The following is a 23,890-nucleotide window of genomic DNA, read 5'->3' on the forward strand; positions in this document are numbered from 1 at the left end:
TATCCTTAAGTTTTGCCCCTACTTAAATGTAGACTGAACGAGTATTTTGGAATAAAAAAAAAATGGTCCAAACAGAAAAGCTCCTTAAATAGTAGTATAAAAAACTACAAATTCCACTAAAAAAAATTAACATGATTATATATTTTGAAAATTTTTTGAATTGCATTTTCTTTATATTCTTAACACACATGTCAAATTTTGTGTTAATCGGATGTTATTTACTATTCAATATATAAACTTAGGGGAAATTACACTTTGCCTACCTATGGTTTGCTCTAAAATCACTTTGCCTATCCATGGTTTAAAAATTGGCACTTTACCCACCTCAAGTATACTTTGTTTGTCTCTAGTTACCAACCTTGGTTAAAAACATGAGTAAATTTGTGTATTTACTACCCTTTTATGCCTCTCTCCTCTCAAAACATAAAAATAAAAATAAAAACTAAAAAATCAAGAGAAAAAAAGATCTAAAAGCTACCCAAAAAAAAAAAAAAAAAAAACTTATTTTTTATGCATAATTTTAGACTACAAAAACTTAAAATTTAAACATTTGATTGATGACATAATTATTAATTTTTTATCTTTTAGAAATTTTGCAAGCAGAAAAAGATATAAAAAGAAAATATAATTTAATAGTAAATTTGTCAAAATTCACATCCAATAAAAAGATATTGAATGGAGTTGTAGCTAAATTTTGTCCATAAAAAGATTTTGAAAGGAATTGTAGACTTGGGCTACAACAAAGTTTATACCCAAACTTTATCCTTAAATTAAATAAAGTTGCTGATTTATCCAGGGAAAACAAAATTCACCTCATGTTTGCTTATGAAAATTTTGTTCAGAAGCTTTAATTGTTTTTGTTCACAAGCTTTAATTTTAAACTTTTTTTTTTCTTTTTGCTTTCATGGGAAGAGGATTTGAATCCAAATTGTTATGCTACCATGCTACACAGCTCTTGGCTTGATTGGTACATTTCAACCCCCAAGATTTGAATTTAAATGAAATTGTTATGCTATCATTTAAAGATTTATTAATAATTTTATTTTAATCCAAAACTTTAGAAGTTAAAAATGTAGCATTTAAATATATATATATATATATATATATATATATGTGTGTGTGGGACCAAATTGTGAAAGAATCAAACTTAAAAGAATAAGTTATACTTGAAAATTTGTCCACATAAAATTTGTTAATTTGATTTTAGAGGACCCCATGCTCCAATTTTATAATTCCTATCTTAATAGGTAGAAAAAAGAAAGGTAGATAGACATAGTAAAGAAGTGAAAGATAGGATTTGAACCACAGACATGGAATGTTACAAAAGTTGCTATTGGGCTATTGCCTATTACTTGAACCCAATTTCAGAATTTTAAACCACCAATCAATCATTAGGATAACATTGTTGCAAAATTTTGTCAGAATAAAATCCATGTTCCAATCGTAGCATGTATCTCCCATTGAATTGCAACCTCGTCTATGCTCCATCTCATACGTGAGAAAGAAGCCTATGAGGCAAAACAAGCCATCATGAAAATCCCACTCACGATGAAATGCATATACAAAACAAAAGTATTGGCAATTAATTCCATGCTTTGACTAGTCAGCCTAGAAACTAGAAAGGCCTATAAAAATAAAAAAGTGTGTTTTGATAGGTAAGTCTGTTCAGTAACTGAGTTTTATGGGTATGCCTTATGTGAGAATGGGACAAAAGGATGTGGGGCAGGAGCAAGAAACAGATAACTGGCAACAATATTTTGTGGGTCTAAAATTGTAAGCAATATTCATTTTCTGTCTCTAAAACATGTAACTTTGCCTGTTTGTGACCTAATTCGGTTGACCTTTTGTATCCCCATATCAAAAAGGCTGAAGTTACGGCAACAACATACACAAGAAACCTCATCTATATTCCTTCGGCAAGCAGTATCCGGACATGACTAGTTTGTCCGCAAACATCTTGCCAGTCTTGGGCATGACATGCCAATGCAACGTCAAGTTAAACTCTTTACCACGAAGCTGGTTGCTTCCCTGCACAAATAAAAGGAGAAAGTAATTTTCTCATAAGCCAAGAAAGTGTGTGAGAGAATTAAATAAGACCACTACATAAAGGCAGCATACCTGATCAATAAAACGATACTTGTTAGAGGTATGTGTCCAAAACTTTGCATGCTCTTTAGAAGCTATAATGCCATCCCAAAGTGAAATCTGCAAAATGAAATTTCAAAACAAATCATGCAATGGACATGGTATTTGTGCAGCAAAACATGAAATATATGACAATAGTCAAGTGGGCATGCCATACAGGCTGTTGTGGCACTGACATAGGCAATTGGGAACATGTAAAAGACCAACAATTTCTAGTTCAATACATCTCTAGAAATGAAGTACTAAACCGTAAATACTCAACACGACAAGATACAGAGGACTCAAAAATAAAATTGCAGCCAAATGCCAAAGCTTACCTGATTTAAGGAATTCTTTGGGGTTTCATACTCGGCAGCTAGAAATACGAAAACCTGAAAAGATACAGTGGATAAAAATTCTAAATCAGCTTTGAACTTTATTAATCTATATATCATATTATATTATATTATATTATATTATATATAATAAAAGTTGAGCTTAGACGCCATGGTTGCACCACGTGACTACACCAAATTGCAGAAATTTTATTAAATTTTTAGATTTTTAAAGAACTAAAAATGAATAGTATAGTACCAGGACTCTAATTCATTCTTATTATTAAATAAAATTAGATTAAAATTATTTTTTTATTTGTTAGGATATATTTGTTAAATTAAGAGATAATATTTAACATACAAAAATTTAATTTAGATATATTATATATTATATTATATATATCATATCATATTATATCATATCATATCATATTATATCATATCATATTATATCATATTATATATAATAAAAGTTGGACTTAGACGCCATGGTTGCGCCATGTGTCTTCACCAAATCGTAGAAATTTTAATAGATTTTTGAAAAATAAATATAATTTCTTTTTGTTCTTATCTTTTTTTCCTATAATTTCTAAGTTGATAAAAATTTTAATTTGAAATCACTTCTTTAGATAAAGTTTGATAGACACAAAAACTTGATAATTTAATATCAACTTAACCTCTTCTCATCCATTAAGGAAAAAAAAAATATATATTCTTAAGCTTCACACTTTCATAAATTTTTATAGATATATATATTTTTTGTTCTTATCTTCTTAAATTGCATGATTTTTTTTTTAGAAGATAAGAACAAAAAAATATATTGAAGAAAAAATATATTGAAGAAAAAATATATTAGTACATAATGACATATTTCATCAAATTGATTATAGGAAACAACAAAAAGAGGGGCTAACAATGGAAACGAAGCAATTGAAGAAAAAATCTGTGCCGAAGTAAAGAAAAGAAAGATTGTGAAGAAGTAAGTACAATTGCACAAATAAAAATTATTTGGTTCTTTTTTAAAACTTCACACTATTTTTATTTTCCTTAAGAAGAAAATAACTTTTGTATTTTTTCTGTTTTGCAAAGAAATAAAAAAAGAGAAAGTGGAGGACCAAATAGAAGTGTTAGACGATTAGAGAACATATAAAATATTTAAATGAAAGACTAATTTCATATTTAGAGTTTTAGATTGTTTTCATTTTAGAATGATTTGAGTTTGGAAAAATTTACTTTTAAGCTATTGTATATACGCTAATTCAGTTAATAGATTTTATTTCGGATAGGTTGACTTAGTTTATTGTACATGTTTTCGGTGTTGCACTCTTTTTTTAACAAATGCGTTACTAATTTTCTTTCATAAAAAAATGTGCTAAAAAGAAGGAAGGATTTTGATGAATATTACACAAGACTTCTTGCTAAGATTTCTTAATTGGAAGCAAGGTTTCAAGAGGTAAAGGATCACATAACTCTCTTATTTTTTAATTATACAAAATTCAATTATTTTTTAGATTTTAAAAAAATAGATATATATTTTTTATCTTATATACAGAGAGAGAGATTTCATTAATAATTGTTATACTATTTTTACAATTTGCCATAGTTTTTAAAATATTTAAAAAAAAAATTTTTTTAAAAGCCCAACTTGAACTTACATAATATTCATTTTAATTGTTATTCAATTTAATTATTATCAAAATACCATGTGGCTTCACCAAATTGCAGAAATTTTATTAAATTTTTAGATTTTTAAAGAACTAAAAAGGAATAGTATACTATCAGGATTCTAATTTATTTTTATCATTAAATTAAATTAGATTAACATTTTTTTTTATTTGTTAGGATATATTTCTTAAATTAAAGGATAATATTGAACATACAAAAATTTAATTTAGATAATATTTATCATCTAATTAACATTGTTTTATTTGTTAGGATATATTTATTAAATTAGGGGATAATATTTAACATTCAAAAACTTAATTTAGATAATATTTATCATCTAAATTTTCTAAATTTTAATATTATTAAATTAACATTATTTGATCAAAATATCAAGCTACAAAACTTGATTATTAAGGGATAAGCACAATCCAAATTCTTCAAGAGGTAATTAATATAAATCTATCCCAAGAAATAGTATATATCTCCAATAATTTGATAATCTCTATCTATTCTAAAAAACAGTATATATCTCCATTAATTTGATAGTTTCTACATTAATAACATTTAAAATATATATTTATATATATATATATATATATCAAAATTCCTTATAGCTATCAACCACGTTCTCTTTCTCTCTCTTTTTTTTTTCTAAAAAAAAAAATTTATATGTTACGTTATGTTGAATCAACTCTTTTTTTTTTTATTCTATTCATATGACCTTTTTTTAATTCCAATTTTTATGGGATAAAAACAAACACATTGATTAGATATCTTTAATTTCAATTAGATTTAAATGAATTATATTTCAAATGGAACTCCACCAATATATATAACCCTATATATCCTTTTTGGAGTGAAACTTATTTCAATGTGTGAATGCATAAATCTTATGGCAATGCAGGTATGCATTCTTTCTTCTTTTATTGTTATTATTTTCATTTTGTTTATTTTCTTTAGTGTTATTATTGGTTTTTTGTCTTCATGTGATTTTAATTAATGAATTCAAAACATTCGAAGACATTGTTAAGTTTCTAAAGGCTCCTTCTTCATTTTTGTATTTTGTTTTTATTAAATTGATTAGGTTTTGTGTATTGGTTGCCTTTTGTTTAAATTAATTTTCTTAGCTTTGATCTAATTTATATGCTTAGGGTTAGGGTCTTAGAATTAATGAATAAATATGGTTAGAATTAATAGATTAATTTTAACAATTTTCTTATTTGATTTTAATGTTACATCAAATTATCAAGATGTTCTACACGTGTATTCTTGAATTATCAACTTAAATTTTAATTTATAATATTATCAAAATTATATTAATTTTAGATTTATCAATTGTTTAGTGCTTTTTTTCAATAATTATCAATTTAAAATTCAATTTGAAATTGTCAATTTAATTTAGTTTTAGGAAGAAATCTTACCCCTTATTTTAGTGAGACAATTATTTACACTTGATAATTTTTTCTTTTATATATATTGAATCTATTAAAATATATAATTATTTATACATTTATTTTATAAGCTTTTTCATAAAACCGTGCAATGCACGGGCCTATAACTAGTATATATAAAACCGAAACTTTTAAAGCTCCTACAATTTTCCACGTCATCACTATTTTCTTTTTCTTTTTCTTTTTATTTTAGATTAATTTTATTTTTGGTTTTATATCTTATCAAGTATTACAATAGTTTAGTTTAAATAAAACTCTATTAGATATATGTTTCAAAAGTTTGAAAATTCTGTTTCAAAAGCTTGAAAATCCTATTTCAACTAAAATTCTATAACAAAAATTTTCACAAATATAAACTTCTTTAAATAAAACTCTATTAGATGTATGTTTCAAAAGCTTGAAAATTCTATTTCAACTAAAATTCTATAACAAAAATTTTCACAAATATAAATTTCTGCCAAGGTTGAAACCCTTCATACTCACTTAAATTTTTACAAAGAAAACACACATATCAAATTAAAGCCATAGTAGGAAGCAAGTTGATTCTTCAACGAGAACAAATCCTGAAGTACAAAGGCCACCTAATCGCTTTTAGTTTTGAACTCAATTGTCTTATTAACAACAAAGTCTATGAATTGCAGTGATGGACAACCGTCCACAAATAACATCCACACAAGGGCCTGATGTTCTTCTTAATTATCTCATATAATTCTAGGAATTATTTTATTTAATATTTTTTGGAATTAATATATTTAGATGGTTGGCATAGCAGACAACGTAAAAACAATTTTCTATTATTTATGTTGCCTTCTGCATAACCCTAAATCAATGTTGAAAGGTTGTGTTTTACAACCATCTAATTTTGGTAACTAAACCCTGCACCTATGATTGTTTATGATTATTTTTGTTCATTATTTGTAGTTTAAACCCATTAAAACTTATTGCTTGATGGTATTTCATGGTTTTTTTCCCCTTTACTTTTTCTTTCAAGGTTGCTAGGAACACAACCTAACATGTGATTTTTTTTCATTGTTTAAAGTTTAGACCCATTAAAATTTAAAACTTATTACTTTATAGGTTCAAACAATGACTTCTTTATCAAATTGTAACACAAATTGAAGTTATACAAGAGAAATTCATGCAATAATGTAGTTTCTTAATCAATTTAAAATTTTATAAAATCATTTTAGTTTATCACATAAATAGGTAGGTTCCCGTGCATAGCACGGGTTAGCGACTAATATTAATATAAAACTAATAAAAGAATAATTGGCAGGAACTTCGGTGAAGAGTCAATTATATTCAAGCAAATCCATTAATATGAATTGGCATGCAGTGTTTTATAAAGATTTTCAATTTTCCTGAAAATCATAGGAAAATAACACCAACCAAACAAAACAGAGGGAAAGAAAGAAATATGAAAAATTTCTGTGCAATTAAATCAATCTTTAAGATATTCTAAACAGGATATCTAGAATGATGGATCCCAAACTCTTATTCAAAGATACACATATGAATACTTTAGAATTAGCATCAATAGAAAATAGCACTTTTAAGAAATTCTAAAACCCAGTGCAAATATATCAAATTACCAATCTTTAAAACATACCTAATCAGACACCTGGAGTTTTGGAAACCAAACATCTTAGCCAGAACCTCATATTTATACTCCATATATACTTACAAAATTTTTTTTTTTTTTAAAAGCACATATTTATGCTACATATATGAGCTGTGAGCATTATAAGTCCATAGCATTTCCCAAACATTAATTTCAGACAACCCTCTTTTCCCTATAAGACATATAAATAGTTAGACTATAAAATTGAAATATGAACTTGAACTAAATTCAAGATGTTCAGTTTGGGCATTACAACTAAAGTTTTTTATTTGTTAGGAATGCTATAAGCATATGGATAATAATTGTTGTATTGAGATTTAGTTAGTTAGTTACAATTTCAAGCATGTTAATCACATTTAGCACATGTTGGAATTATTAATGCACATGGGGAATAATAGAACCATTAGGATGAGGCCATGTGGACCAATGAGATTAGAGCTAGTCTCCTATAAATACATGATTGTAATCCAATATGAGGAAGGAATGAAGAATAAACCAAATTGTTAGTGCATTAGTGCATCTCTCTCTCTTAATCTCTCTCTTTCTCTATGGAGGGTGACTACCTCGAATTAAGTCAATTTCCCTACAATCCCCATCCATTCCCCTATAATTCCCATCAATCCCCATTAGGAACCATCGGGTTCCTAACAAATGGTATCAAAGCCGTTGATCCAGAGACGAGCAATTGTGATGAAAGAAAACTTTTGAAAAAAATACAAGGATTGTTGAACAAAGCCTTAGAAGAAGCTAAGGATATTTCAAAGAAGATGAAGGCCTTGGATGAATCTAACATGGCCATGAAGGAGGAGCTCTCAAGATTGCAAGAGGGTCTCGAGAACATGACGGAAGAGGAGTTACAATCTCTTGATTCAATGAAACTCGAAGAACAAATCAAGTTCCAAGAATCTACTACTGTTGTGGCAAGCCGAAATGTTGATTTTTGTGTCAAAGTGGATGATGATATACATTTACATGCTGCCCTTGAAGTTCAATCGAAAGAATCAACAAAGAAGGTGATGATGATCTTCCAAGAACCCATTCTTGATGCACCAATGGAGGCTTCCATTCAAGAGTCTATGATTCAAGAATTGGCAATCCAAGTGTCGGTGATCCAAGAATCCAAGATACAAGCTCCAAGAATTCTAATGGTTCTAGAATCAAATGAGGTCTTGAGGATGCTAGAACATTTCAAGGTTCAAAGAACCAATGAGACCTTGAAGATTGAAGAACCATTGAAGGCTCAAGAATTTGAGCAAAGTTTGAAGATCTACGAAGAAGAAACCTTCATGTGCACCGGACCGCTTGTCAAGGAGAAATGCATGAATATGGTGATCAAAATGTCACTACGGTATTGGTCCATTGGAAGATCTCCTTTGATGAAGATGCTATTTCACAACAACACCTTGTGGGCAAGGTGTTTTCAAGGGGAGGGAAATGTTAGGAATGCTATAAGCATATGGATAATAATTGTTGTATTGAGATTTAGTTAGTTAGTTACAATTTCAAGCATGTTAATCACATTTAGCACATGTTGGAATTATTAATGCACATGGGGAATAATAGAACCATTAGGATGAGGCCATGTGGACCAATGAGATTAGAGCTAGTCTCCTATAAATACATGATTGTAATCCAATATGAGGAAGGAATGAAGAATAAACCAAATTGTTAGTGCATTAGTGCATCTCTCTCTCTTAATCTCTCTCTTTCTCTATGAAGGGTGACTACCTCGAATTAAGTCAATTTCCCTACAATCCCCATCCATTCCCCTATAATTCCCATCAATCCCCATTAGGAACCATCGGGTTCCTAACATTATTTTTATTTTTTAAAGTAAGCCTAATGTAATTTATAGATCTAAGAACTATAATTTGATTAGGATTTTTTCTAATTATTGTTTTCTAGGAAATTAGTTTTAGGTTTTTGCAAAGAAATTGCATGGATAATCCAGTTAGATGAGGGGCACAAACTTATTGAATCCCCACTTAATACTTGAACAAAATTATTAAGAATCTCTTCTAAAAAAATTTTAAACCATATGTTAGAGAAACTCCTAATTATTTGATAAGATAATCTAATATTTTGTTATCTTATTTTTACTATTGACCGATAGCTAATTGCCTTCGTAGAAAATATGACTAAAAAAATCTATAGTAGTCATTAAATATAGGAACATACTCATGCATATTAGAACCTTTTTTCTTTTTTCATTTTGTTATCTCATTAGAACTTTTTTTTTTTTAATGAGAAAAACCATTAGAACTTGTAAGAGCATAAACTTGTTATGTGCATAAAATTTGTCATTAAATATAGGAACATACTCATGCTTATAATTGCCTTAGTAGAAAATATGACCAAAAAAATCCATAGTAGTCATTAAATATAGGAACATACTCATGCATATTAGAACCTCCTTTTTTTTTTCTTTTTTTTTTTCATTTTGTTATCTCATTAGAACTTTTTTTTTAATGAGAAAAACCATCAGAACTTGTAAGAGCATAAACCTGTCAAGTGCATAAAAGTAGTCATTAAATATAGGAACATACTCATGCTTATAATGCCAACCAGATATATTGGCAGCTTCATGTAAAGTTTCCCTCCAGCTTTGCACCTTCTTGTTATCTTTTAATTTTTCTTCATGTTTAGACAATGCATCTCCAAACTTTCCTTTTTGATTACGAACTTTTGATGGATCTATGTTGTAAAAAACTGGTTGCACTAATTGGTCATTCTTCTTACACTCAACAATCTTGGCAAGTTCATCCAAGCATCATGTGGAGGATGCATAGTTTTCAGAAAACACAATTATTGAAATCCTTGAACTTTCAATGATTTTGATAAGTCTTGCAGAAATTTCTTCTCCCTTTTGAAGGTTATCATCAATAAAGGTGTTAATACCCTGTTGACTCAAAGCATTATACAAATGGCCTATAAAACCAAGACAAGTATCTTCACCTCTGAAACTTAAGAAGACATCAAAGTTCTTGGGTTGATGGGTGAAGGAGGAAGATGAGACTTCAATGACAAGAGCCATGAAGATTTAGGTGTAGATGGTTGAGAAGAGCAGAAAAAGAAATATATTGATGAAATGGGATTTGGAAGAGACCCTAGCGCTTGTTTGGATTGAGGGAAGAAAAAGGGGGAATGGAGGGGAGTAGAGTAGAATTGGCTAAAAATAGGTTAATTTGGGGTCAAATCTACTCTACTCCCCTTCATTCCCCCTCAATGCAAATGGGCCATAAGGAGTCTTCAGTTGTTTGGGTGAGGAAAGTTAATACGCAACTTACACCTGGACCAAGTAACGCCTGGACAAGCATGTCAACTTCAATAAAAGAGAATGGATTTGATATACAGTTTATAAACTAATATAGATAGCAATTTCCTAGTAGTTTGTGTGAATGAAAAAGCAAATATTTTTTTTTCCTTTTTTCTTTTCACATTGCGGGATCTTGGATGTTTTTGTATAAAACCAATAAAAAAATTAAAAAATATGTAAAATATTTTAAGAAATTTCCTCACGCTTAACCTGCGGCTCTTTTAGACTAAAGTGTAATTTCTCCCTTTGACCTTATCGTGAATGATGTTTTGAGAATAATAAAAAATTTCTGATTAGTAAGTACAATGAAGGGAATGGGGCTGCCGACCCAACTGATGGTTTTGATATATTATATTAATAATAATATTTCTTTTGAAATAGATAATTAATAATTTTTTTCCCATTAAGACCAGAAACATAAAAGATTTGACTTCTAAGGTTTGTTCATCGACTACACCAAGTTATTGTTGTCTTAATATGATAACAGAGAGCAATCATTATTGAAACTCTTTTTAAAAAATAAAAAACAACAAAAAAAATTATACTCATTATTTATTTATTTTGTTTCATTAATATATATTTTTATCAAATTCCTATCATCTCACTAAATAGAACTGCTCTATTTCATTGAATGAGAAAATAAAATGAGACAGAAAATGTACAGTCAATGCTCAATAGGTTACACCTCTCTCTCTCTCTCTCTCTCTCTCTCTCTCTCTCTCTCTCTCTCTCTCTCTCTCTCTCTCTCTCTCTCTCTCTCTCTCTCTCTATATATATATATATATATAGTGAAACGGAGTAGAATAAGAAAGAAAAGGAAAAAATGAAGAAGTACGGGGAAGAAAATAGCTGTAACAGAAAAAAAGCAACTTAACCTCTAGAAGACAATGACAAATAATCAGGCTTTATTATAACAGAAAATTATATTAGTTTCTTACTTTGGCGTGTATTGCATAAAACAAAAACGGCACCGTTTTGTACTTGTTCCTTTTATATTCTTTAAAAGTTGAACGACGACGTTTCATTTAAGTGAGGATCTTTGGAATAAAACGACAGCATTTTGCCGTCACCTTTCCTCACTGAGATCGGAATGAGAGTTGAGAATGCTCGATGATCTATCTTCAACAAGTTAATGCTTATATTCACTTTTTCGCATCTCACTCAGCAATATAGACCCCATCAGGCTCAATACAAAGAAAAAAAATGCAGTCACCATTCCCATAATCATTTCCATAAATATTGGTTGTTCTATATCGCTAAAATTTTTCCAACTCCAAGCCCAACAGGCATGTCAGTCAAACATTGGCTCGACTATATACATTATATTGAGCTATGTATAGCCTATAGTCTTTGGCTCACTTTTAACCTAGCAACATTACTAATGAGAAAAAATAGCACCTTGATCAAGCTCCAATATTGATCTTTTAGTACATCTTTGTCACAGAGGAGTCCTTTTTTTTTCCTGAATGATGCATTCATCCGGGTCCAAGCTAAAGCATTGTATCTATGACCGATCTTATTCCCTCTGTGCAACTGTTCTAACATAAGATCAATAAAAGAACAATCCATTTCCCTAGTCCAATTTATCCTCAAATGATCAATATTGGCAGGGCATTGGTAATCCTCTACACCTAAAACCTCAAAACTAAACTGCCATTACATGAGAGAATGTGTTCTAGAGACATATGTTACAAAGAAAAAAACAAAATAATAATGTTTCTTCTTATTATTTAACAAATACATTAAATTAAAACATTACAGGAAATGGGTAAATTCAGTTCTTTTGTATTAAACTTTAAAAAAAACTGAGTCTAGTAGTTGTTTTCGCATCAAATTAATACTTCTTTTGCAATGTTGGCAATAACCCCTAACAGGTCTCTTTGGTCTTTTCAAGGCACTTGTCTAGGTCAATAACCCCGGCCTTCTAATTGTCGGCAAACAGGTTCCTCTTTTTCACGTTTAAATGTTCATGTCAGTGAGTTATACACACATGAAGAAAAAAAAGGATTTTTTCTTTTCCTATAGTTCATAAGAATTTGGACAAAAACTAAATGTTTGTAAGACCAAAGCAGTTTGAAGGCCAACAGGCACGTTAAACATTGCCCTAGCCAAGTAGTCAGCCATGGACATTCCTGCTGACCTGCTTTGGCAACTTCCATATCAGCAATTAGATCCCTCACTGAAGTTCCCAATTTTAAGTGTTGTGAGCCCAACAAGTGTAGGCAGCAATTCCAGAAGTGCTCCAAGCGATGATAGTCAGTTAAGCAGTTCCCCAGAAGTAGTGGATATCCATGACAAAATCATAACAAATGCCATGAGCAGTACAGGCATCTGCTCAGTTTTGGGGGGCCTCTTCTTCTATTATAAAGTGAAGAACTGCAAGAGAGGAGCTGGCCAAGATTAGTATCAACTAGTGAGAGAAGTGGGTGTGTGGAAGGGGAAAATCAAGGGGATGATCAAATGGCATGAATCAGTTGCAAGTATTTAAATAGCCTAGGGGGCATAGAGCAATATTGGTTCATCCATACAATTTTCTCCATTCTGAAAGTGTCGTTTGCACAATTGTGAGCTTTAAAAGAAACGAGAGGAACCACCCATACTTGAGATTGCATATGCAATTAAAAGAGAACATCAGCACCTATCAATTACACAAATGTACTTATATCTGTAAAAATAAAACAATCTCAAATATACATGATACTTTAATAAAAACAGATGATACTTCCTGAAATAAATATTGCTACAAGATAAAATAGAACATATGTAATTTATATCAGCCTTACTGCATTTACTTCCTAGTTAATTGATAAAGTAAGAAGTGAAATGAACTACAATCACTTACAGCAAAATAAACCATCAGGCCAGTCCAAACAAGTATTCACAAGGCCATGTAGCTTGTGCTCATTTCTCTGCAACATTTATTTATATTGTCTGTGTGTCTATTGGGGGGGGGGAGGGCGGGGGGGTGCTAGGGGTGCTTATTTCTCCTCTAATATGAACAAGTTTGCAAACATGTCTCATCAACAGGAGCTACTTAAGTCATAACTGGCTTTGCATACATTTAGCAGAAACCATTTTACTGATTCTTGAAGAAAGCAACAAATGGTTGGTGATCCAAAGAGTGGCGAAAAGTGAGATAGGGATATATAAATGTTGGAGATAGTAAAGGGTTATTTTTATAAAAAAATTTATGAAATTCTAGTGGGGATAGAGCTCCAGGTATCTTTGCATAGACTAATAAGAAGGAAAAGGGGGGAGGGGGAAGTTTGGTTGCCTATAACTCTTTCCCGTTTTATGCACTACCTAGAATAATAAATAAGTAATTAGATCTTTGTGTAAACAAGATAATCACTACTGAAAACAAGCTCAATATAAGCACAATACCAGTAGCATACATTAAAATGCAAATGACAAATGCAACATTTCTACAGATCCATGACGGGATATAAAAACACACCCATATTTACTTCTTGACTCATCATCAAGGTCTACATCATGACTTGTTCGGCGGTTTCTTTCTTCTGATGTTGTATTTGCATGTATCAAGCACAATTCATTGAAGATCATAAAGGCTTTATTCTCTACAACTGCACCTCCAGGTGATCCTGCATGTATGTTATGTCAGTTCACTATCACCCCAAAGGCAGAGATCAAATCAAAATGTGAACTAAAAACTAGTGGAACAATCACTTGCTACGACCATTTGTTTAGTATCATCCCAAGAAAATCCATTTTAACTAAGGACGATTCTTTCTGTTTATCCCTAATTTTCTACCATCCTGCATCATGTCTCATCGTTTGTCCTAAATTCCCCCCCCCCTCTCTCTCTCTCTCTCTCTCCAATGGCATCATTTTATGTCTTACATCTAAAATACTTCACTTCTTTTCTTTTTTATTTTTATATTAGTGACGTGACAGGTTAAGATCATTTTGCAAAGTATTCAATAAAAGCCCAAAATATGTTTTAATAAATTCCATCTATATAACAAGTTAATCATATAATTGCCCATGTATGCGTACATATGTCAAAGCAATAGTCTTTCAGTCTTAGTGCCACCTGAATAACAAAAGCCACAAGAATATTATATGTACCTCTGACAATCTTGTCATTTGATAAGAAGCTACTTTTTCTTGTCGTTTTATGGTAAGTGGTTTGCTAATAAGCCTTGCTTGTACTAAAGCAAAATCAGACATTCTTGATGTTGCACAAATACCATTATAATGGAATCTGCAAATCCCAGAATTAATCGAAACATAGACACCAGTCAATCTAGATGCAGATAATCAAAGGTCATTAGCATCCAAAAATCCCCTCCTTTTAATTTGAGTATTGTATAGCGGTTATAGCCTAATAGCAAACTACTAAGAAGAGCAACACACATTGACAGTGCAGAAGAATAAGATTTATTTTCAACTTCCAGCAGAAACAAAGCAACTACATCTTGATTTGATGCATGGAACTTCAAGCACATATTTATCTGTATAAAAGCCTTTTCCACTTAATGCCCAGCCCTACAAACAAATGAAAAGAATATGTTTATACACTTTATTTTTATATTTTATGAATAGTTTACACTCTTTATATCAGTTGCAATCTTCAACTCATGTTGATAATTTTTACCGCTTGATGTGGTTATATAGTCTGGAGTTATTTAGTGGAGCTAATGTGCTGTAGTTATCTTATCTGTAGACTAACCAATACACATCTTCTTCTTTAAGTCCACTTCCAGTCTTACATATTCAACCTTCTACCTATGACCTTTTCAGTATAAACAAAATACAGATTTAGACCTGCTTTGGCAACGGCCATTGTTTGTATTTGGATAAACATTGAACTCGAAATCAGTACAGACCCCATCAAGCTCAATAACAGGAAGACAATGCAGTCACCATTCCCATAAGCATTTGAAGAAACATTGGTTTTTGTATTATCAAAGCTGTTCCAAGCCCAACAAGCATGTCAAACATTGGCTCAGCAAAGCGGCTAGCCATGGCCACTGTTGGCTGACCTGCTTTTGCAATGGTCATATCAGCAACAAAAAGGCCGTTCCAATTTGCCCATAACAAACTCATAACACATGCTATGAACAGTACAAGCATCTGATCAGTTTTTTGGGGCTAAAGTGAACAACTTCAAGAGGAGCTGGCAAAAGACTACCCTAGATAAGAGAGGAAAACAGGTGCATTAAAGGAGGACAACAATAGGATGATCAAATTATTTGCAAGAATATGGAAGGGATAAGGGCCAAAGAGCAATATTGGCTGATATAAATAATTTGCTTCATTCTAAAGGTGCAGCTTGAGGAATTGTGAGCTTTAAAAGAAATGAGGAAAGAAGCTCCCAAAGTTTTAAGATCTGAATATGCAATTTAAAGAAAAAATTAGCAAAATCATTTGAAGAATGCTACTTGCAGTTGATTTCTCTAAATATAAAACATTCTGAACCTGAACATGAGTTTCATGGTATGTCCCCATGCAAGGAGATTAGAAGAGAAGTACTAATAATGTATAAAGTTACAGTTCCAAATTGCTAGCATTTTCCTTTATCACTTTTTTGTTGCTTGCTTGATTTGGGGAATATTAGGGTGGAATTTGGAAGGGATTGTTAGCTGAGGGTGAAATATATCAAGATAATAAAATAAAATTTTAAAAAATTATTGTTTTGTTAACCTTCATTTCATTAATATAAGTCTATACATCACCACAAGCTCCCATATACAAACTTAAAAGCAGGCACGTAATAAAATTTAATGACTCAGACAAAGTAAGCGAAGTTACTAATTAGGAGACCCCACTGACATTTCAAGGCCAATACATTGACCAAGCACTTAAGAAGAACCAGAAGTTTATTTGATGCATACACGTATTCTACCAGCAGTTCCAAATAGGCATCTAGCTTTGTTGATAATTATCAACAAACAACAGAGTTACATCTGTTTTTTCTTCTTCTGATAAATGAGTAACAAGGTATAGTAGAAGCTATAGTTAACAACTAAAGTAGGACTAAAGTCTTAGCAGTTATGCCAAACTGCAACACATAATCAGTCACAAGCTGAATCTGAGAACAGAATAGGAGCTATCCCACAGGCTACAAAGCACCTTGTTTTAAATGGAATTACAGTAGCCTCAATTATCAAGTTTAATTCTACCCTTTATCTCCCATTGAATTAATTTCACAATGCCTTCCACACATCTTCATAATGTCATTCCAATTTTCATAGACTCAGCACACAAATCCAAAATTCAGAAATAGTTTCTGCTGAATCAGCATCAGAGCAGATTAACAATGTTCCACATGATCCAGTGCATGGGGCCTACTAATATTTCAAGTGAAAATTCTCTTATTAACGTTTATTCTATCTACTTAGTCAAGCTTGGCATATCTAGGAGCAAGAAAATATCAAGGTACACCTTTCAAAATCACCTTACAGCTGCATTCTTTCTTCAGACCCTAAATCTCCAAAATTAAGAAAAATATTTTCACTATAGAATTGCCTCTTCTTGAACCCATCTAAAGAATAAGCCTTCGATTTATATTGCACACCAAGTACTTTAACGATGTTTTACCTCAAATAATATATTGAACAACATTGTGTTGTTTCCATGACCCTCGTATACAGAGAGACCTAAAAATTGAATTATCTTTCATGCTTTGGCTCCAAAGAATTACATACGCCCTTGTTCGTATTTTCTTTGGTCAAAGAAGAACCTTCTTTTTTTCCCCTGCATTAGCATCATTTACATAGTCAACTTGATGTTCCTAATTTCTCTACTACTCAACATCCTGCATTTGATAGTCTTAATTTTACAATAATTCAAAGGATTTAAAAGCCTTATTATGGAACTGCCTTTAACAAAATAACATTCACCTATATACCAAAACAAAAAGGCAGATATACATAGAAATACGTACATGTATGCGTGTGTGTGTGTGTGTGTGTGTGTGTGTGTGTGTGAAAGAGAGAGGGAATCAGACTGTCAAGTTTGTAACGATTGAATATATTTAGCAAGATCTCATTTAACATAGACTCCATCTCCAAACTTTTTTCCACTTCAATAGCTGGGTTACCAAGTAAAGTAATGTAATTATGTAACTCCCATCTAATTCCCCAAAGCCAGTTTCCAAAGGACACGTCATTACTAAATTAAGCTCATTCTCATAGAAAATAAAGCAGTAGAACACATAGAGCACCAGATATATACATAAACTCTAAAAACATTCAAACAAAAACAAAAGTCACATCTCAAACATACCATTCCAAGAGCTCAACAGGACCTATATCAGGTTTCACTTCCTCCAAATTTCCTGAAACCTCTCTAATGGAAAGAAAAGACCTAGGAATGAGCTCTAAGGCTAACAACTTATGCAGAGTTAGTTCTACCAAATGCTTAACCCTCAAATGACTTTGAAATTGTACCAAATTTAACAGGGCAATGACTTTATAGCACACTATATAATTCTAAAATTTCAACTCAGCGATCCACTCCTACTCCAACTTCTGAATTTTTCTTATATATATTCATAATACGCAGTGGCATGTAGTAGTTTCAATGTAAAAATAATACCTGGGCATATTTCTTCGCATCGGACTCGGTGTCTTTGACGGTGGATACAGATTGAAAATGGAGTCATCTTTTTATAAAGGGATTGGCTATTGAAGAAGAACCCAAATCAAACCCATTACCATCTGCTGAGTCAATACCCAAACATAAGTCAAGCCCATTTGCTATACCCACTGGACGCCTTGAATCAGATGTCTTCAGGGACTAGAGGAGCTTGAAAGGTCTCCTGCGTCTGAGTCCGTCTGTGAACCATTTGGAGATAGTAAAGGTGCGAGCAGCTCTGTGTCGTCAGCAACATTTTGAGAATTGTGTTGGATGATAACGGAATTCTGAGGAGGACATACGCATTCCACATGTACTCCCATCCTTGCAATCACAGGAGCGTATTTTCCGTTTGTACTTACCCAATGATCGATTTTACATGAAATCCCAACACGATTCCGATCACCTTGCATCAAGTCTCCGAATCTCCTCTGTAATTGGCAGTGAGGTTCACCGTAAAACCACAGATGATCACACTTCAATCTAGTAAAACGCCGCGTAACCATGAGACGTCGCTTACGACTATCGGTAGAAATGTGGATATGAAAAAGACAATTGATACTATCATCACGAATAGAACCGTGTTTATCATTATTAGCGTAACTATCCTTCAACGGAATTAGATGAAGAGCAACACAAACAGCAATTGATGGAAACTCAGGACCAACCCAGAATGATATGGAACTTTCAATGCTTTGATGATTGATCCAATTCGGAATCTTCTTTCCTGGTACTGTAATATTATATCTCTCTCCATAATCAACCAGATACGAATCTAGAGTGGGAAAGGACTCATCTTGAATTGCGTTGAGCTTAGAGAGGGAGACCCGGGAAGAGCAATCAATCTGATTCGATAAATTGCGATGTGAATGCGAATCCATTAATACTCTGTGTTTCACACCTGAACATTTCATATTTGGTGAAAGCCCTAAATTTCTTCCAAACTGCATGAAATTAGGAATTTTAAGAAATTGAAGTTTAGCAAATCTAGTAAATGTATTTGCAAAGGTAACCAAAGTTGTTTCTATTATTACTTTAAGAGAGAGAGAGAGATGGGTACCTGAAGGATTAATTTTCTTAATGATTCTGAATTCAACGAGATGCAGTTTGTTGCATTTACTTGTCTTATACTTTCTGGAAGCTTTGGAATTTTCTTAAGGAACTTGGAATCCCGAATTAGAAGCCAATTTAATCTATTGAATCTGATAATGCTTTCTCTGAGGTTCAAATCTTTACTCCCTGATAATAAACATTTCTCTGAGTGGGTGAAGCAAGAAGTCAACTTTTTTAGAAAATTCATCTTTGGAAAACAATATTTTGAAAAGCCACCGTAAGAATTGCACGCTGCTGCTTGTCTACCAATCCCCACGTCCTTTGGAAATTTGACATTACCATAAAGGTGGAGTGTGCGAAGATGTTGCAATTTATAAATGCTACTAGGAAGTTGACACGAATAGAAAATGGAACCTATTTCTAATCGCTCAAGCCCAGTGAGATTCTCAATTGATGGAGGAAGCTCTCTAATAGCAGTGTGTCCCAGACTTAGAAACTTTAAATTTTCCATTTCTTGTAGAATATCGGGGAACCTTTTAACCCTTTTGCAATCATAAAGAAATAAATATTTAAGGGATTTCATCACAATACAACTTGGAAGAATTTCAAGTTCATCGCAACCCCAGAGGTCCCAGCTTTCAAGCTTATCAAGATATCCAACAGAGTCATGAATCTTGACTAATTTTTTACACCTTTGGAGATCCAATTTCTTTACATTTGGGGTGGCACTCAATAAGTCGGGTAATTCCCTGATGTATTGATTGGAAATGAAATTCATATATGTCAAGTTTTTGCATTGTATCCTCTGTAGAAAAAAGAAAATCAAAATTTTTAACTCCAACAAATGTTATTAAAATATAGTTTAATAAAGTAATAATAATTATAAATAAATAAAAATGATTATACCTTGAAAAGCTTGTCCAATGTAACTCGACTTTCTGGCATGTTCAGTGCAATGAGATTTTGAGGATCAAAATTAGGTGGTAAGGAAGATAAAGGAAATCCGGACCAATCAAGAACCCTTAATTCGTTAGGAAGATATTTAAGACCTCTACAAATATCTACATTACTAACTATGAGGAGCTTGAGATTTTTCATCTTTTCAAGACATTTAGGTTCTAATTTCATCTTTGATGATTCAGGTGAGCATATCCTTATGCCTCGAATTTTTTCTGATCCCTAATTAGACAAAGCATCAAGTCAATCATACTATACAATAAAATTCACTAAAGTGTAATGACGGTTAATTTAAATAAGAACTAAACTAATAAAGTTAAATTTTCTTCAACATTTAAATGAAAAATAATCACTACATTTGCCATTTGAAAAAAGGTAGAAAATGAACCAAGATAATGCATACCATATTTTGTGTTAGTACTTTATGAACATCCTCATAACACCATAGCCTACTGCGCTCTCCAGGCAAGTTTGGTGATTCCCGTTGAACAATGTCTCTACCCATTTGTCGTAGCAAGTCATGCATCAGCAATTTATCATATTGACCAACGGTTATTAGGCACTTATCGATAAGTCTTTGAATTCCACAAATTGGATATAAATTGCAAGCATCCAGTATATCAATGACATACTCCTTAGGAAATCCCTCAAAGAAGCATGCAATATCGAGGAAAATATCTTTTTCAGTTTTATCCAATCCTACATAACTTATTTCAAGTATTTTTTTTATTTCTTCATTAGGAATTCTTTCATACTTTTCTACTGCACTTCTCCATTCAGGTTTAGTTCTTCCATACAAATCAGCACCAATTATTACTAGAGCCAACGGCAATCCCTTGGCATATTGTATAACTCTGTCTGCAAGTTCCAAATAATCATCTTTGGGTTTGTTGCTTTGGAAGGCGTGCATACTAAAAAGTTCAAGAGCTTCATCTTGATCTAATTCCTTAACCGAGTAGGTTGAACAACAATTTCCAAGAGTAGCTGCCAAGTGTTTGTCTCTTGTTGTTATAATGATTTTGCTTCCAGAAGCAAACCAATCACATCTTCCAAGCAAATTTTCTATTTGGATCCGTTTATCCACATCATCAAGAACTAAAAGGATCCTCATAAATGAAAGTCTTTCCTTTATCATATTGATTCCTCTTGATTTGTTACCCACCTTTAAATTTGTATTCCTTAAGATCTCAAAAAGAAGTGTCTCTTGTAGTTCGATTACACCAGCATTTGTCCCCGATCTTTCTCTTAAATTTTCTAGATAACAAAATCCATCAAAATCATCACAAATTCTATTAAAAATAGCTTTTGCGATTGTTGTCTTACCAATTCCACCAGGGCCATAGATACCTATTATATGACCATCATTTGACTCAATATCTGAAAGTATGGTCTTTACACGAAAATTTATTCCAATTGGGTATCGTGCGACAAATAACGGTGAGCAATTTAATTTAAAATTTGAGATCTCTTCAACAATTCCTTGGATAAATTCAAACTCGCTGCAACTATCATTCACAAAATATGAAAACAATATACGATTTAGATTTTTATAATATATATACACACACACACAAAATTTAGAAAAGAAAATAGAAATATGAAAATGAACTAAATTTAAGATGTTCAGCTTGTGAATTAAATTTGAATAATTATCAAATAAAGTAAGTGGCATGTACAAATTCATAAATCTATAACTATCATTATGTTAGCATATATATATATATATATATATATATTAGTTTTAGGGATCTAGACATAGTTGTCATGACGTATTGACCATTCAATCATCGAGGTGGTATGGTAGTTCATTGGTTCAACCATTAGATGATTGACTCAACCGTTGTACTAATGATGAATTTATTTTATATATGAACAAATTAAAATAAATTAAAAAATACAAAAAGAATATAAATTATAAAAAGATGAACTTACATTCACTTTAAACATAAATATGTAGGCATTACATAGATTGAAATTAATAGGAAATTATTGTTCATATATTGAATTTATATATGTTTATATAAATAATTACTAAATAATAAGATACTTGAATTGATCATTTGACTACTCATTTCAAAGTTTAAAAGCTAAAGACTTAAAAGACCATAAATAAAAGTGCATAATTGAAGGAAAGTATAGTAACTAATTTGATAAAAAAAAAAAAAAAAATTTAACATTAAAGACCAAAATATTTGAAAAAAACCATGTGATTCAGTATTTTTCTCTTTCTTTTTTTTTTCTTTTTTTTTTAAATTAAAAAACCATCAATTTTCATGATTTAATCAGCTTTTTGGTTGTGAAACTAACGTTTCTGTCATAACGTCCGGATTTTCATATTGTTTACCAATTTGAGGGTTCAACCATTGTTTGACTCAAAAAAAAAAAAAAAAAAACCATTGTTTTGGTACTATTATGATAACTATACATTTAGCATAAAGTTGCAATGAAAATCTTTTTCTTTTTTTTGAGTGTGAGTTGCAATGAAAATCTAGTTACTGATAATTGAAACTTGTTACAACTTACAACTCATTTTTAATACTAGAACTAAATTATTAAGGACGAAACGTTTTTTAAATAAATAATATGTGGGAGAAACACCTATTTAATTGGTAAGGTAATTTTTTATTTTATTTTTAAAATCTTTCTATTTCTACATTGCCAGCTAACAAAAAAAAAAAAAACCCTTCTATAGGAGTAGATATGAAGAAAAAAAATTCATTCATAATTTGGCCAAAAAACTAACACCGATAAATTAGTGGTAATTGTTGTTTAATAATAAAATCAGTTATCATAACAAACCAGTGAAACTCATAAAAAGTACAATAGTTGTCATTAAATTCATACCTACGCTGGTAATGCCAACCAGATATATCTGCAGCTTCAAATAAAGCTTCCCTCCAGCTCTGCACCTTGTCATCCTTTAATTTTTCTTCGTGTTTAGATAGTGCTTCTCCAAACTTTCCTTTTTGGTTACGAACTTCTGATGGATCTATGTTGTAAAAAACCGGTAGCACTAAATGGTCTTTTTTCTTACACTCAACAATCTTTGCAAGTTCATCCAAGCACCATTTGGAGGATGCATAGTTTTCTGAGAATACAATTATTGAAATCCTTGAACTTTCAATGACTTTGAGAAGTCCTACAGAAATTTCTTCTCCCCTTTGAAGGTTATTATCAATAAAGGTGTTAATACCCCGTTGACACAAAGCATTATATAAATGACCTATAAATCCAAGACGGGTATCTTCACCTCTGAAACTCAAGAAGACATCAAATTTCTTGGGTTGGTGGGTGAAAGAAGAAGATGAGGCTTCTTTGCAGGTCACAAGAGCCATCAAGATTTATGAGCAAACAGCTGTAAAGATCTGAAAGGAGGAGAAAGAAAAATGTGAAGGGATTGCAATATAACTCAGGAAAGTGAAAGACAAATTAGGAAGAGGGTGAATGCAAGCAAGAGGAGCCTTTAAAGGTGGCTTGCTTTCGGTGTGTCCAGCAACTCTTAGACCTTTAAAGTCCCATATTGATGCTTTTTACATTGCTTTTGGTGTGACTCTCTGAACTTTCCAGGAACCACAGATGCTTTTTTTATTGCAATATCATGCAAGTTTCCGTGTGAAATCTAAAATAAATCTTGGAACTTTCTAAGCACCATACCGGTAATTGTGGTCAAACAAAATGGTAATTTCCTATCTTATTAGTCATTCGAAAGTGATTTGTAATAAACAAAGGGAAATGGTAATAAAAGTAGGTAGCCATCTTCCAT

General features: G+C 31.5%; 1 protein-coding gene across 1 annotated transcript in view; it reads right to left on the minus strand.

The window, feature by feature from the left end:
• LOC126719278 (disease resistance protein RUN1-like) overlaps nucleotides 1–23,767 on the minus strand; it is a 53,913-nt gene extending 30,146 nt beyond the window's left edge. Inside the window, exons 1-5 of the mRNA XM_050421849.1 lie at nucleotides 22,972–23,767; nucleotides 20,531–21,632; nucleotides 20,077–20,349; nucleotides 19,178–19,975; nucleotides 19,019–19,061 (exon numbers count right to left, since the gene is read on the minus strand). Of these exons, the coding sequence (XP_050277806.1) occupies nucleotides 19,019–19,061; nucleotides 19,178–19,975; nucleotides 20,077–20,349; nucleotides 20,531–21,632; nucleotides 22,972–23,462 (2,707 nt within the window). The 5' untranslated portion in view covers nucleotides 23,463–23,767. The remainder of the gene's footprint in view (nucleotides 1–19,018; nucleotides 19,062–19,177; nucleotides 19,976–20,076; nucleotides 20,350–20,530; nucleotides 21,633–22,971) is intronic.
• Nucleotides 23,768–23,890: the final 123 nt, after the last annotated feature.

The sequence above is a fragment of the Quercus robur genome, chromosome 3 (genome assembly GCF_932294415.1).
Source record: "Quercus robur chromosome 3, dhQueRobu3.1, whole genome shotgun sequence".
NCBI lineage: Eukaryota > Viridiplantae > Streptophyta > Magnoliopsida > Fagales > Fagaceae > Quercus > Quercus robur.